Here is a 14,348-nt window from a genome sequence, read left to right on the forward strand (position 1 = left end):
GCACATGCTTTATTTTACTGGCCACCATTTCAGAAGTAATACAACATATGTCCCTAATTACAGGAACAAATATTGACAGTAATTGTTCAAAATTTAAGCATAATGAATATACAAAGAATATACTTAGAGGGCACAGGATATAACTGACAGAAGGAAACTCCAAAAATAAGTACTTTTAAAATAGCCACATTAGAAGACAAAGAGTGTGTGATGTGAATTTGCAAACAATGGAAACAATTTATTTCTAACAAAAAAAAAAATAGAGGCATATTATAATCTTGTAATTTATTTCTCTGACCGCGGTATAGTCCCTGAAGAGAAACAAAAGAATCTCTGTAATTAGTAACACTTAAAATCAACACTGCTGGAAACTATGCTTGTGTCAGAATAGCTGCAGCACTGTCTGTCACAGTGGCAACCACAAGTGACCCCAGAATTCTTTTGTGGCTAATTCCCAGTGAAATATATAAGCACATGTAATGGTTTAAACTCTTGAGTTCTTGTGATATGAAAACATCAAAGCAGAAGTGTGTGCTTTAAATGACAGTGTAAATTCGGAAAATTGTCACATCTCTTTATGTAAGTTACGAATATCGAGGAAGAAATTGTACTGATAAACTTGTAATTCTTCACCAAGGAAGAGAAAAATATCTCCTGTAGTAGCATGTTGCATGTTTACAGTTGTACATTACTTGTGCACAGCTAAGGAGCAACAGTAAATAAGAGAAAACCCTCATTTTTTTCATCCTTAGCACAACTGGAAATCATATTACTCAATGGCTTTAAATGAGTATGCTTCAGCAGCTCCTGGTGAAGAATACAGTGGGTTCTTTGCTCCCCATGTGTGGATCTGAGATCATTAGACCCTTGCTCCTGCTAAAAGCCTTAAGCTTTAACTGGGGATGGGTGAAGGTGGGAAAGTAAGAGGAGCTCTTAAAGCAATTTTGAAGGATTAACAGCCCTGTACTTTCTCCACAACAGACTGGAAATTTTCCATCCAAGCCTGCACAGAGCAAGCAGCCCATTTACAAAGATAAGAAACTGATGTGAATGAACCCTCTTTGTTCTCTGTGCCATTTATTAAACATAAGATACAAAATGACTATTAAAACTTTCTCAAAGGCAAAAAGTTTTCAAATTATACCAAAAAGAGACTGCCAGTCTTCTTCTCTTAAGGCTGTGCTATTATTGGATGGCTTTTACCAGTCAGCTTTGTCGTAATTGCATTCGTGATTTTTGTACAATAGGGCATGACCCTTCTCACTGAAATGGATTGGGACACTTGGATGGAGACTCCACCCATTGTTATGTAAGTAAAACAGGCATCTCTGGGGAGATTCAAGTATCAAAATGATATTTAGATATCTTATTAAATTACTGGTCCAAAGGCTACCTCTTGCATCTGCTCACATCACAGAAGCTTACAGCCATGGCCAATACTACTTTGCCAGACTACTCAGACTATTAGCTACCAACAGTGGAAGTAAACAGTGTCTGTGCTTACTCTTACACTTCTTTCAAAAAAGATTAGGAGCTTTCAAGGTTTAGTAGTGTTTTATCATCTCTTATGTGGTGGTTGATGCATAAAGACAGTAGAAACGGATGCTGCACTACTCTTATTAGAGCCAAAGCTTAAACTGTTAATCTTACATTAAACAATTACTTTTATAAAAATCTTCTTAACTGGCTGTGGTATCTCAGATATTCCATGCCACCATACATTTTTGATTAAACAAAATACAGGATGGTGTTCTTGGGGCAGTGTGTACCGTGAAACAGCTGCTCTGCTAATGCTGCAAACTGGCTAGATATGATTTGGGAACAGTCCAGAGTCACCTGGAATCTTAGGAAGATCTGATACACCAACATATGTGAATGGGGCTGTACAGCCGTCAGGCAAAAGATGACTTGTGTCTGGATGGCTTAGAGAGCAAGTAGAAGAGGTGAGACATCCATAGGGGTACTGGGCCATATTTAGCTTTCCACTGAAAGAGAATGGAAAGAGACCACGCACCTTGTTTCATGCTTATGGTGGACGCTGCATTTAAGGAAGGAAAAAGTTTTAGTTTTACCCTATAGAAAATTTTGCAGTTGTGCGGGTTTTGGTTAGCATAGAGTGAGTTTTCTTCAGTAGCTAGTGCAGGGCTACGTTGTGGATCTTCCTTGAAAGCAGGGTTGATAACTAAAAGTGAATAATAAAATGAAGTCATCTGATTCTTTCCCCCATCCTGCTAATGGGAAGCTTGTTTGCTGACTGGGGTTAAATCACAATATAAACTGTGTTGTAAAACAAGTTTTTCTGTAAGTCATGGTGACTTCTAAACTTGATCTTTTGTCACAGTCTATTCCCTCAAAACTCATTCTGCCAGACTTCAGATGAACCTCAAACAAGTTGGGATCTCTGTTTCCAGTAACTATATCACATCAGAGGAGTCGCAATATTCTTTTTTACTCCAGTAACGACCAACTTCAGCCGAAGGGTGACAAATCCCTGTATTGGGCAATTTCCTAACTGCAGTACCATGCCATGAATTACCAAATAAAATCGCTGTACTGGGAACGAGACCTTTCTGCAGGCTTCCGGCAGACGCCCTCAAGGGGGCCGGCGCTGTCTGCTCGGGGTCACGGAAGGAGGGCTGGCCGTCAGTGCCACCAACACCGCGCCCCTGTCCTGTTGCTGCCCGGTGAAACGAGAAGGCGCCTCTTGCGGGGTCACAGAGGTGTCTGAGGGCTTTTACCCCGGCGGGGCTGGCGAGAAGAGCGCTGGGGCTGGGTCAGCGACGTCCGACCCTGGCGAGGGCGGCTGTGCCCTCACGCCCTCGCCTCGACGCCGCGCGGGGCTCAGGGCTGAGGGCTGAGGCGGCGAGAGGAAGGAGCGCGGCCCTTCAAGGGAGCCCTTCAGCCTTCCGCGGGCCGCCGGCGCCGAGACCCACCAGGCAACGTCTGGAAAATATGTCCTGTGGAAAGTGGCTGGGGGAGCTGGGTTTGTTTAGCCCGGATGAGGCTCCGGGTGGACCTCATAACTCTCTAGAACTGCCTGAAAGGAGGTTGTAGTAGGCTGGGGGCCGGTCTCATCGGCTGTGCTCAGTGAGGGGACCAGAAGAAATGGCTTTAAGCTGAGACGGCGGCTGTTCGGGTAGTCAGGCAATGGAATAGGTTGCCCAGGGCGGTGGTGGCGGGACTACCTCTGGTGGTGTTTAAGAGGAAAAGGCATCTGGATGTGGCGCTGGCTCATGTGGTTTAGAGGTTTAGGGGTGATTCTGATGGTGCTGGATTGACGGTTCGACTGGACGGTATTAAAGATATCTTCCAACCTCGCTGATTCCACGATTCCATGCCTCTATGATTCTCCGACTCCCTGGCTGTCTTCTGTGATTCCATTCTCACCCCTCGCGGCGCGGGGCGGGACCCACCGAGGCTGTCACGGAAAGGGAGGGAAGGGCCGCGGACGCCCCGCCCGTCAGCTGTTGCTGCCCGGGCCCCGATTGGCGCCGCGCGGCGCCGCCCGGCCCCCGCTATAAGGCGGAGGCGCGGGCGGGGAAGGAGCTGCCGCGGGCGCTGCGAGGCTGGTGGGTGCGTTGGGCTGCTGCGGGATGGTGACTGCGGGCGAGTGAGCCGGGGAGGCGCGGTTCGGTTCCCTGCGGGGCGGGGGTGGGCGGCTCGCCGTGCTGTGAGCCGGGGCGGGGGTCGGTGGCTCGCAGTGCTGTGAGCCGGGGGCGGGGGTCGGTGACGCGCCGGGGTCGGGGCCGCCTGAGTTCCCCCCGAGTTCCCCCGCCCTGGGCCCGGGCCGCCCCTTCTCGCTCTTTGTGTCCGCGCCCGGCCCTGCCGGGTTCCGAGCGGTGCTGAGCGTCCCGCAGGCCTCGCGTGGGCCCCGTGGGTGACTCGGGGCTCCCCCGGCCCGTGCTGTCTCGCCCGGCGCTCGGCCCCGTCTCCGGGCGTTTGCAGCCGCCCTGCCGTGCTGCAGTCACAAGGCGATGCCTCACGGACTGTCGGCGCCTGCTCGGGGTGGGCGCCGGGCTCCTGTCGGCTGGAGAGACCCGTCCCCGCTCACCCAGTGCGAGGCGTTTGGTACGTGCGGCAGGGTTATGTCCAAACCGATGACAATCCGGGAGTTCTTGGTAACTCGTGTTGTTCAAACTGAGTCTTGTTCCTTCCTCTGAGTATCTGCAGTGTACCGTGGCATCTCGTGCTCTTCCTTTTCCTGACGCAAGTGTAGGTGTAGACATTACGCTTGTCAATAGATATTGCTTTTGAATAAACCTAAAGAACTTCAAACCACTTGTGAGACTGTTACCTTGATTAGCAGGTAGGTGAAACAGTAAAGGATCTTTCCCTGACAGCTTGTGCCAGACTGGCACAGTTTAACTACTGGCTGGTAGTTAAACGTGATTATATCACTGGAAAGCCAAAAGTGAAAGGCACTTAGAATGCAGAGCAGCTAGAGACCAATGTGATCACTCTCCACAGGGGAAGAGCGAGAAGGAAGACTTGCCAGACAAGATCCAAAACCAGTGTGACCTTTACCTTTGTAATAAGGTGACTCAGAAACTCTGTGCATAGAGGACTCCTAGCCAGAGCTGCTTGGTGCAGGTACGTGACTGACTCCTGGCATACTTGCTGTCTGAAGATTTGAGCTGTGTATTAAAAACGGTTTGCTTGTCAGAAGCATCAGGTGCTGTGCAGCTGCTGTTAGACAAAGCCGTTAAAAAAACCCAAAATGACACATTTGGAGAGCTACCTTGAATCTAAATAAAAAACCATTGTTTTTATCAGCAAACTTAATGTTGGCATCTCAGTAATTTTTCTAATATATCAAGAATTAGGCTATGCCTGGGGATATATACAAAATAGTACTTCTGGTAATGGAATGTCAGAAGTGACTCTTATCATGTCAGACTTTTCATTAGAGCACCATGTGGATGTGACGCTGACAGATAAAAATCTGGACTCAGACAGATGTTTTGCCAGCCATGCAATTTCCTCTGAAGTCAACATGGTCTTAACTCTGTAAGCCTGTTTCCAGTTCTGCATTAACTGGCTGACTTGCCTGACAGGAGTTACAGCATAAACCTCCTCCACTTGCTGTGCTGCTGAGAACATCTGTCTGCTCTTTCAACTGTTGTCACATCTGGAAAACATCTTAGACTGCTACTCTCTCATCTCTCCATCTAGCTGTCTTCTGTAAACTACCAACCTCTGTGTGGTTTACCTTGGTGCAAAGATTTAAAATTGAATCTTGATTAAGGTACTACTACACCTCATGTGGGAACTAACTGCTGTTCCAGTCAATGCTGTTAAGTATCAGCTGTTGTTCTAGAGTGCCAAACAATTGCCTGAATGCTAAGTTTTTGAAATACTGTCCACAGCTAATTAGCCACAGAAAAGCCCTGTTCTGCTATTCCTCATCAACACTATAGTAAAGGTTGGGAAAAGATGATTTGCATTGAAGCCTTCTACTAAACAGCTCCCTGGTTCTAAAATAGCCTCTGGCCAAGCCCCAGCTTGTGCAGAGTAATTTGGCATTATCACAAGGAGGTGGTATTAACTGGAGTTAATGAAGAATAACAGTGATACCATTTTTATGTGCAAGTGGTGAAGCCTGAGCAGCCCTGTATTGTAAAGGCCTTGCTTTCTATGGGTAGTGTGGATGCTATACACACTTGTGTGCCAGTGGTAAATGTACAGCACTGATCTTCCCAGTGGGTTCTCCCCTTGTCTTCCATTGGAAAGAAGGGTGTTACTGTAATGAGTATGCAGTGTTCCTGAAAAGGGATTTTACTACAGAAACAGGAGAAAGCATTTTTCACAATCAGAAGCATGTCGATTTAGAAGCTGTTGTTGGAGGCTTTTTAAGTAAACAGTTCTTACTGATTTTTAAAAAAAATACAGTGAAGGTCACTCTGACAGTTTTATTCTCATTTCTTTACCGTGCCCCATTTAACTTACTTTAGGTGGAACACTATAATACAGTAGCTCCCACCTCCCCAGCCCCCAAAAAAAAGACTTAATACTTGAACCTTGAACATAACTGCTTGATGAGGACTTCAGTATATCTGGGTGAACTATAGTAAACTTGCTTTTGAAGCTTCTCCCTACAGCTTTGGCTTGAATGGTAGCAGTGAAACATGCCTGCAGGCATTAAAAATAGTGAACCTCACAGCATAATGCCTGTAATAATGAAAAACTTGGTTTAGGAACTAATTTCAGTCTTGCACTGCATTTGTCCCCTAGCAGCCTTCTACAGTTCAGACTGCCTTTCTGTTTGTCCTTCAGTTACAGCTTCTGAACTGGATAACAAAACTTCACAAATGAATTTCTGAGTAGAAGCTGGTATTAGGCAAAAAAAGAAAAGGAAGTTAATTTTGGAAAAATGGTTTCTAGCTGATGTTTTCACTGCTTGGTTGCTGTAAGAACTAAAATAGGCTATTTGCAGTTCACACCAGACATCTGACTAATCTTGCTAATGAATAAATATGCTTAGATGCTTGATTTGATAGCAAGTGTGGTGGGAAGGGACATAGCTTTACAAGTGCCACCAAAGATACGGATGGTGCTGGCAACCCCTTTGAAGATCAGGCATTTAGAGCCTCTAATATCTTCCAGTAGAAGTGATGAACAAAGGCAGTGCTGCTCCTGGTATGCTTATAGGGGCTTTTTAGCTCAGGTAGACTTTAAGGGGAAAGTGAGTCTGAACAATTTGTGGCCTTTAAATTAATTTAAGGGGATCTACAAAATGCAGTATTTCCCCTATCAAGAAAGGGAGTACAGAGACAGCTTAATCTGGATTCCAGTCAATTGCTGGTGGAAAGAATAGCAAGGCTGGAGTTGTGTGTCCAGAAAACAGCACAATCCCAAGGCTTCTCTGGAAGTTCTTGCTAATATAGTTACAACATGCAAATCTGCTGTGCTAGGGTAGAACTAAGACTGCAGGAGAGCTTTAGCTCTAGCTGTACAGTGACCCAAAGCCAGAAAAATAGCAGTGTGAGCTAGCAACAACACTATAGGTGCTAAACTCTCTAAAGGTACTGTCACACTCTATTAACTAGTTGTTTGTGCTACCTGTACAGATGCTTAATATAGGGTGCTGGCTCTCATGTCCCTGAGTGGGAAGAGGATAGGCCTGAAGGAAGGATGCCTACTTTTTCATTGAGAGGTGAAGTTCTTTAAAATTCCAAATGTTTTCTATTTGTTTAAAGGTAACCTATGGATCTGGCCAAGAAAAAATTTTAAGAGGAATCTGTAAGTTGCTATGTTGGACTCAAAATTATCTAGTCATCATAAATCAGTCTCCTGAAACAAGATTGCCAGAAAATCCTGGTGATAGAAAGGCTGGTGATGCGAACAGTTTCCTGCTTTATATAGTTGATGCTGTCTACTCAAAGACTGGCACAGGGGTAGCATCTGCAATAGTTTCCACTATGAAAAACTATTTTCAAGGTGACAGTAACTGCTTAATGTAAGGGTATATGCTGACCCAAACTGCTGTAGAGGAACAGCAGGCTGTCACAATAGCACAAGCTGCAGAAGAAGCCTCAGTGTGGCTGTGCAGTGTCTGCATGTGAAGCAAGGTAAACTGTCGTTTATGCTGATGCTGTACTCTTTTGGCTGGATCAAACAGTGCTGCTCTTCAGACGTGCCCTGAGGAAAATGAATTACATGAAAGTCACTCTTAATCACCCTCAGCTGATCACCCTGTGTTGAATAAGCATTGCAGAACCAAGGTGATTATGGCAAATCATACAATTCTCTGACTGCAGAGGGCACACAGCCCTGCCGAGGGTGTGTGGTGTGGTCAAGTTTGGTTTTACTGCTTAGGCAAAACTGGGCCTGCAGAACTTGGCTGGTTGTATCAGATACAGTACAAGCTATCGATTGCTGTAGTTTACAGGGCTGGAAATGTAACCAGTGTCTGCAAGTAATGTGACACTGGATTCTAATGACACTGAATGCTGAACTCTGTAGTGGTGTCCTTGCTGAAATGGTGATACACATGGGTCTGTTATTCCATGACACATCAAGGAACAAACTTGGTGTCTGGCTTGAGCTGTCTTGGTAAGGATCCTGCACGGTAATTGCCTTGACTCGTGTTGAAATGCAGATGAGACTTTTGGTGCATTTGGGTGACACTCACTGTAACCCAGTGGTCCTGGGTAAGGGTAGGTCAAGACTGACTTCTTCTGAGGGGTTTTTGTATGAAGATGCTGTACTTGCAGCTGAGACTGCAGCAGCAGTGGTGGTGAGGAGGAGCCTTTCCTGGATAAGTGTATGTGACCCTCAACAGACTGGCAGCCAGAAGATACTCCTGTTACCAGGTCCAGAGAAAGGCACGTGTGTGCTCAGAGCTGGCCTTAGAGCCTCTAAGGACTGCACCTTTTGTACCTGAAATGGCAGCATTGAGCCCTAACCTGATTTTCACAGTAGTGCAGAGGTAAGAGATGTTCCTGGGTAGGACTGGCTCTGGTCTCTACTATAGTCTTGCATGAGTTTGTGCTGTGTTTAAGAGCTAGGGTAGTAAGAAAGAAGCCAGTAATTCATTAATTACCTTTTATGGCCTAGTTGAAGGAAGGAAAGTAAAACTATCACCTTTGTAAAGGTAACTTTGAAACTAAAGACAAGGCTCACATGACTTTTTTTAAAATAGGGTTGAGAATTTGGAAGAAGTAGCAAAAGACATTACCTGTGTATTTTTTTTCTTGCTCACACTACAGCAAACTAAGGAAGTCTTGGAGCTCTTCAGTTTCCTGCTGCTGCCTCTCTTTCAGTTCCAGCTGCAGTCCTAACAGACCGTTTCTCATACGGTTTGAAAGCCACTAAGAGGAGCAGAAGCTTCCATTGTGCTTTTTTAGTCATAAATACAGCTCTACCCGCTTTTTATGAATATAGCAACAGATGTTTTATGTGCTCAATGAACAAACAATTAATTGCCGTGTACCCAGCCCTTGTAAGCAGACCGTTGTTATGGACAGACTTATAGTAATGCATTAGCACTGCAATCACCTTCACAATTAGCTTACTGGTCCTGGAATTGTTAGTGTATAAGAAGGAGGTTTGTAAATTTGATTTTAAAAAAGGCCAGGCACCAAAATGTACTGTTTCTGTAGGATTCCTTGAGAAAAACTAAAGATAGCTGAATTGCTACTTTGTCATGGATTTGAGATTTCACTTGTGATAGAGCAGTTGTATGAACAGTCTTAAATCTCCCTCTGCTAGCCTATAATTCCATAGAGCTTTCAGTCTTGTCTTGTACCTCCTAGTGAAAATTGTTACCTCTTAGTAGGCTGACCATGTGCTATCTCAAGCATGTCAGGAGCCAAAACATGGTTCTGTGATGCTGTGACTGAACAGCACAAAGCCCTGGAGTGCAAGAGGATCACGTGCCCTTGTGAACAATACCAGCCATGAATATAATCTTGCTGAGTGCAGTAAAACTGCACAAATTCATTATCTATTTTTAACCCTGCAGGAGTTTGAAGATGCATCAAGACTGACAGTGAGGACAGAAAAATCTCCTGAAGAAGAGTACAGCCTGAACTATTGGCCATGTCTATCACAGATCACAGCCCCACCACTGGAGTGGTGACTGTCATTGTGATCCTGATTGCTATTGCAGCTCTGGGAGCTCTGATTCTGGGCTGCTGGTGCTACCTGCGGCTGCAGAAGCTCAGCCAGTCTGAGGATGAGGAAAGCATTGTGGGTGAGGGAGAAACCAAAGAGCCCTTTCTACTGGTGCAGTACTCTGCTAAAGGACCCTGTGTGGAGAGGAAAGCTAAGCTAACTCCAAATGGCCCAGAAGTACACAGCTAACTCAGAGCAACACCTGCAGATGGGCTATGCTCATGATGTGTAACCAGCAGAAGCATCTCAATACTGTGAAGAACCTGGTCATGTGCACATACTCATCAGAAAACACCCTGATGACAATTAAATAAGCTTTGTTTGCAACTGCATGCACTGAGAAGTTGCACTTTGCATCAACTGTGTATCCCCATTGCTCTATGGCAGATGACTAACCTAGTGTAATGTCCATTGCTGGCAATGGGCACAGGGATATACTGGTGTGAAGAGACTACTGGTTTTTGTTACTTGAATGTTTAGCTGAGCCTATTTTGATGGAGCTACTACTGCAATGTGAACTACTTTACAACTGTGAACTGTAAATAGGCTGCCAGAAACTTCTTGCTTTGTGTTCTGTAACATAGGGGAATATGACGCAACTGTATGTAATACACAGGGACTCCTGAGCCACGACCATGGATGGGACTCCAGAGCTCCAAAACCAGATCTGCAGTTAAAGCTTGCTTCTGCTACTAGACTGAGTGTGCAGCCAGAACTCCTCCTTTATTGGACTGATGCAGAGAACTTCATTTAAAAAGAATGGATAAGCCTTCAGGAATATGCTGAAGGAGGAAACACTGGAGCAAGAAAGGATAAGTTCCTTTAGCTGCAGCTATGTTGTTTAAGCTTTTGGCTGCTAGAACTGAGTTCTTATGTAGCTACTGCAAGGAAACTGCCATTTTGATGGGTTCCAACCTGGGAACTTATGATGGATACTGAACCCTCAGGGAAAGTCCAGATGGTTTCCAGGTGTTTGAAATGTCAGTAGAGCAGGCTTCTGTCTTCCACAGGTCTGTGTGCTGAAACTGCATAAGTGGTTACTTAGCAAAACTGGCTTAAGTGCAACTAGTATGAATTCTTCTTAGAACACTGGTTTGTGTACTTAGGGTGTATGTTAACAGCCTGTTACAAAAAGGTATTTTGTAATACATACAGCCAGACAACTCTAGAATTTCAGTTAATGTATCTTGTATATAACTTTTGATGGAACTGTACTACAACAGGAGAAGTTTGTCTTTTCTACTGTTGACAGGGGCAAGGGTTATTGCTGGTCAGTTTGTAGAAGTTTTTAGCTAGCATTGGCCAAGTCTTTCCACATAACACATTTCCTGCTCTGTGCTGGAGATCAACTGTAGGAACTGTAAAAGGGTGTTAAATGGGAAGGTCTGGACTGCAAAGGTTTGGGGAGAGGAGAAGGAACAACACTGAGCAGCCAATGGCAGCTTATATATTCTAATTCTTTGTGTAGGCACACAAGCTTAGAGGTCACTGGCCTGTTTCCTATTACTTTATACATGGCCTCCTTTGCTTACTGATGTTTTTAAACACTTAATTGCCTAGCCTTAATTCAGCTCCAGAGGAAGCATTAGACTTGCTTCTTGTACTTACACATATGGAATAACTTAAGGCCTAGCAAGCTTGCTTGAGAATTTTAACTATATGCAAGACAAGAATGGCCTAGACAAAAAGTTGTCCCCTTCTTCTACACCAAGATGTTGAATTGCTTTGTTAGTGCTACATTTGCCTTTTTAAAATTGAAAGCTGTAATTTGAAGCAAAAAAATGCTGTCAGTAGTAAAAAGCTCCTGCTGTTACAACATTTTGGGTACAGCTGATAATGTTCTTACCCTGACACATGCTTTTTAAAAGACTGCTCTCAAGAGACTTGCATGTATTGTCAGACCTGTACACTTAAATAGCTGTATTTGAGACCTTTTAAAAGCAAAGAAAAACAGGATTAATTCAGTAAGACTTCCTCTAGTTTTCAACAGAGAACAGTTCACACATGGCTCTTGTGGTATGCAGTCAGAATACCAGTATACAAAAGTGATACAAAATGCTGAAGTCTGAGAACAGAACAGTTATAACAAGATGACTTTGTCCATTCAAGTTTACTGATTACACAAATGAAGTATCTATTTTAATTCAGCAAAGAGAATGCAGTGTCAAGGGCAAATTTCAGAAATTATGGAAAAGTATAAATCAAAGGTCTGATTTCCCTTCTAGCAGCTTACAAGAAAGCCAGTGAAAACTAACTGGTCCTTAGTCAGAGGTGCTGCAAACTGCTGCCCCTACAAACCAGTATGTTTCATTTAAATGGATAGGTGTTTGCAAGTTAGTGCAATAGTAAAGTGCAGAAAGTGTTTTCCATTCTCCTCTTCTCTTAAGATGGGGGTATCTAATAAGTTGTTCAAGTATACAAAAATATTCCATTTGATTTTTCTTTTTCTAGATCATGTGGGGGAAGTCTTTATTTACATTGAATGTCAATAAAATTTGCATAAATACCTACCCAATACTGCATCACTTGACTTTGTGTAAGCAGTTATTCTGTCCTATTTCCACTACTGTGCTCTGTCTCTATGGTATCAATATTATCAATCCTTTTTTCCTCTGAAGCAGCAGTAGCTGTTGAAAGTGATATATCATTATCTTCAGAAAGTGTTTGCTCAGATTGAAAGGGTTCTTCAATTTCATCTTTGCTCTGTAGCTTTCCTCCTCTTGATGCCACCAGAATTCTCAGTAAAGCATTTTCTTTAAGGAGGTTTTCTGATGCATCAGCTAATTCTTGAAGCTTTTCAGCCATTTCTAACAATTCTTGATTCTTCTGGTCATATGTGGCCTGTAACTGCTCACTGTGGAGCTGCAGTGTCTTGTGCTGCTTTTCCAGTGTGTGTTTTTGCTGCTGTAGTCTCTGTTCCTCTCTCCTGGCTTCAGAAAGCTGTGCTTCAAGCTGGTCATGGGCCTGATGAAGGGCACTGATTTCTGATCTTAACTTCTGAATTTCTCTCTCCAAATGTGAGATGTGTCCTTGCTGTAGAACTGACTCTTTATGTAGGCATTCTTTGGTACAGGGCTCTGACGAAGAAAGACTTGAGTGATGTAAAATAAATTTCAGGAGATTAGGAAGGTTAACTGAAAAGTCTTCAGGGAACTTCACACTTTGCTCCTTCCTAGAAGGACATAACAAGTTAACAGTAAAGTACTCTGGAAGGTTAAGCATAATTTTACCTAAGCATCTGCTGTTTAACTCCAACTTGATACCTTATTTTTTATCAAGTATGGTTAGTACAGCAGCTAAGAGAAACCTAAACTCATGTAACAGACATAGATCACACAAATTTTCTTTTGATGTTCCACTTTTCCACGTGTTCCAGTCTTGGTGCTCTAAGCATCTCTGCATGGGACTGGTATTTGAAGAAAAAAATTCTGCTAAAATCTCAGAAAACAGATTTAATTCTTAAAAAAGAAATAGTCATGATCATGGGTTATGAGCTTCAAATACATAGGGAAACATCACTGTATGAACAGAGTACAGTACCATTAGTATTTGTAAGTTGAAGGATGATGTTTAAATGTTCTTAAGTCTACACATATTATTTAGAATTTAAGTCCAGATACATAAAGCTACACAATGGGAAATCACTATTTTGAATCTGTTTTCCTGGAAGCAGTAGCTTAGAGACTTCTAGCACCTGAAAGCCATGGCAAGGGAGCAGTTTGCTTTTGAACAGTAAGTCACTTTAGTCAAAAGTAAGGCCCTTTTGCTGTCAAAAAATACGTCTCTTTACTTGTTCCTCTTACTGCTTTGTCTTTATGTCAGAGGTGATGAAGTAAGCAAACCAAACAAGGTTTCTCTGTTGGTTTCTGTCAGTGTTTTTCCCCACCCTGAAGCTGTGAATACTAAGCCCAGCACATGGAGCAGGTAAGCCTCCTTGCTTTCTGCAACAGCATAAACTGTTACAAGAGAGGCCAAGAACACCAAGTACCAAATTTCTTCCTCAAGACTATTAACCACTAAAAACCACCAGCTCCAGCTGTGACAAATGTTACCATTACAGCCCTTTGTGAACCCTGAACACACATATGAGGCTAACTGTCCTCTAAGGACTGCACTGGAACTCTCTCTTGCTCTTCCCTTCCTGAACCAGTTCCACCTTCAGCCTTTCACTCAGCATGTTCCAGTACAACATGATTTCACCTCCTCCTGCAGCACAGCCACTTCCACCTCACCCTGTACAACTGGGAAGCCTGTTAATAATTTATCACTTTGGGTCTGCTCCAGCTTTGCCAGTCAGCAGTGTATTCTCTCTTTCCTGAGGCAGCCACCAAAACAAGGAAGAAAAGCTTAGTTTGCTTCTATCTGGCTGTCAAATTCATGACTAGAGTAGTGGCAAGTAGCATACATTCAGATCTGAGTTAATTATATAAGTGAGAAAAAGGACAGAGAACAAGCCCAAACAAAAATAATTGCAAAGCAAGAAATCCAGATTCAATTATAAAGCCTAAAGTCTCCTGGTGCTCCTGTACAACATCATGGATAAATCTTATGTCCCCTTGTGTGTGACATCACATCATGAATTGGTTACAATGTGCATCTGGAACAGGGGAGTTCCTTCCTTACCAATTACACTTCCCTCAAAAATGCCTTCTGTAAAATCCAGCTCCTAAACATGTGGGATATAAAAATGTTTCATTTCATTTACTGAAAACTACTTACTGTACAGCAGGTAG

At 43.6% G+C, this 14,348-nt stretch overlaps 2 protein-coding genes across 7 annotated transcripts in view; one reads left to right on the forward strand and one right to left on the reverse strand.

Annotated features, from left to right (window-relative positions):
• The first annotated feature begins 3,494 nt into the window (after window positions 1–3,494).
• Window positions 3,495–12,125, forward strand: SNN (stannin). Of its 4 annotated transcripts, none has more exons than XM_041401354.1 (3): window positions 3,495–3,569; window positions 4,468–4,590; window positions 9,464–12,125. In XM_041401354.1, exon 3 carries the CDS (start codon window positions 9,541–9,543, stop codon window positions 9,802–9,804), a length of 264 nt encoding a protein of 87 aa, XP_041257288.1. In that variant the 5' UTR covers window positions 3,495–3,569; window positions 4,468–4,590; window positions 9,464–9,540; the 3' UTR covers window positions 9,805–12,125. The 4 variants fall into 4 exon arrangements, with proteins under 4 accessions (XP_041257288.1, XP_041257287.1, XP_041257286.1 ...); XM_041401353.1 differs by having other exon boundaries at window positions 3,534–3,573; XM_041401352.1 differs by lacking the exon at window positions 3,495–3,569 and adding an exon at window positions 3,590–4,068.
• Window positions 12,052–14,348, reverse strand: part of TXNDC11 (thioredoxin domain containing 11) — a 28,256-nt gene continuing 25,959 nt past the window's right edge. For all 3 annotated transcript variants that reach the window (XM_041401350.1, XM_041401349.1, XM_041401351.1), the window contains one exon: window positions 12,052–12,787. In XM_041401350.1, the coding sequence (XP_041257284.1) occupies window positions 12,160–12,787 (628 nt within the window). In that variant the 3' untranslated portion in view covers window positions 12,052–12,159. The remainder of the gene's footprint in view (window positions 12,788–14,348) is intronic.

The sequence above is a fragment of the Onychostruthus taczanowskii genome, unplaced genomic scaffold, assembly GCF_017590055.1.
Source record: "Onychostruthus taczanowskii isolate IOZ18803 unplaced genomic scaffold, ASM1759005v1 scaffold19, whole genome shotgun sequence".
Taxonomy (NCBI): domain Eukaryota; kingdom Metazoa; phylum Chordata; class Aves; order Passeriformes; family Passeridae; genus Onychostruthus; species Onychostruthus taczanowskii.

What these genes read in the sequence shown, in the direction of transcription:
- SNN (XM_041401354.1), top strand. Translation starts at nt 9,541, where the DNA reads ATGTCTATCACAGATCACAGCCCCACCACTGGAGTGGTGACTGTCATT.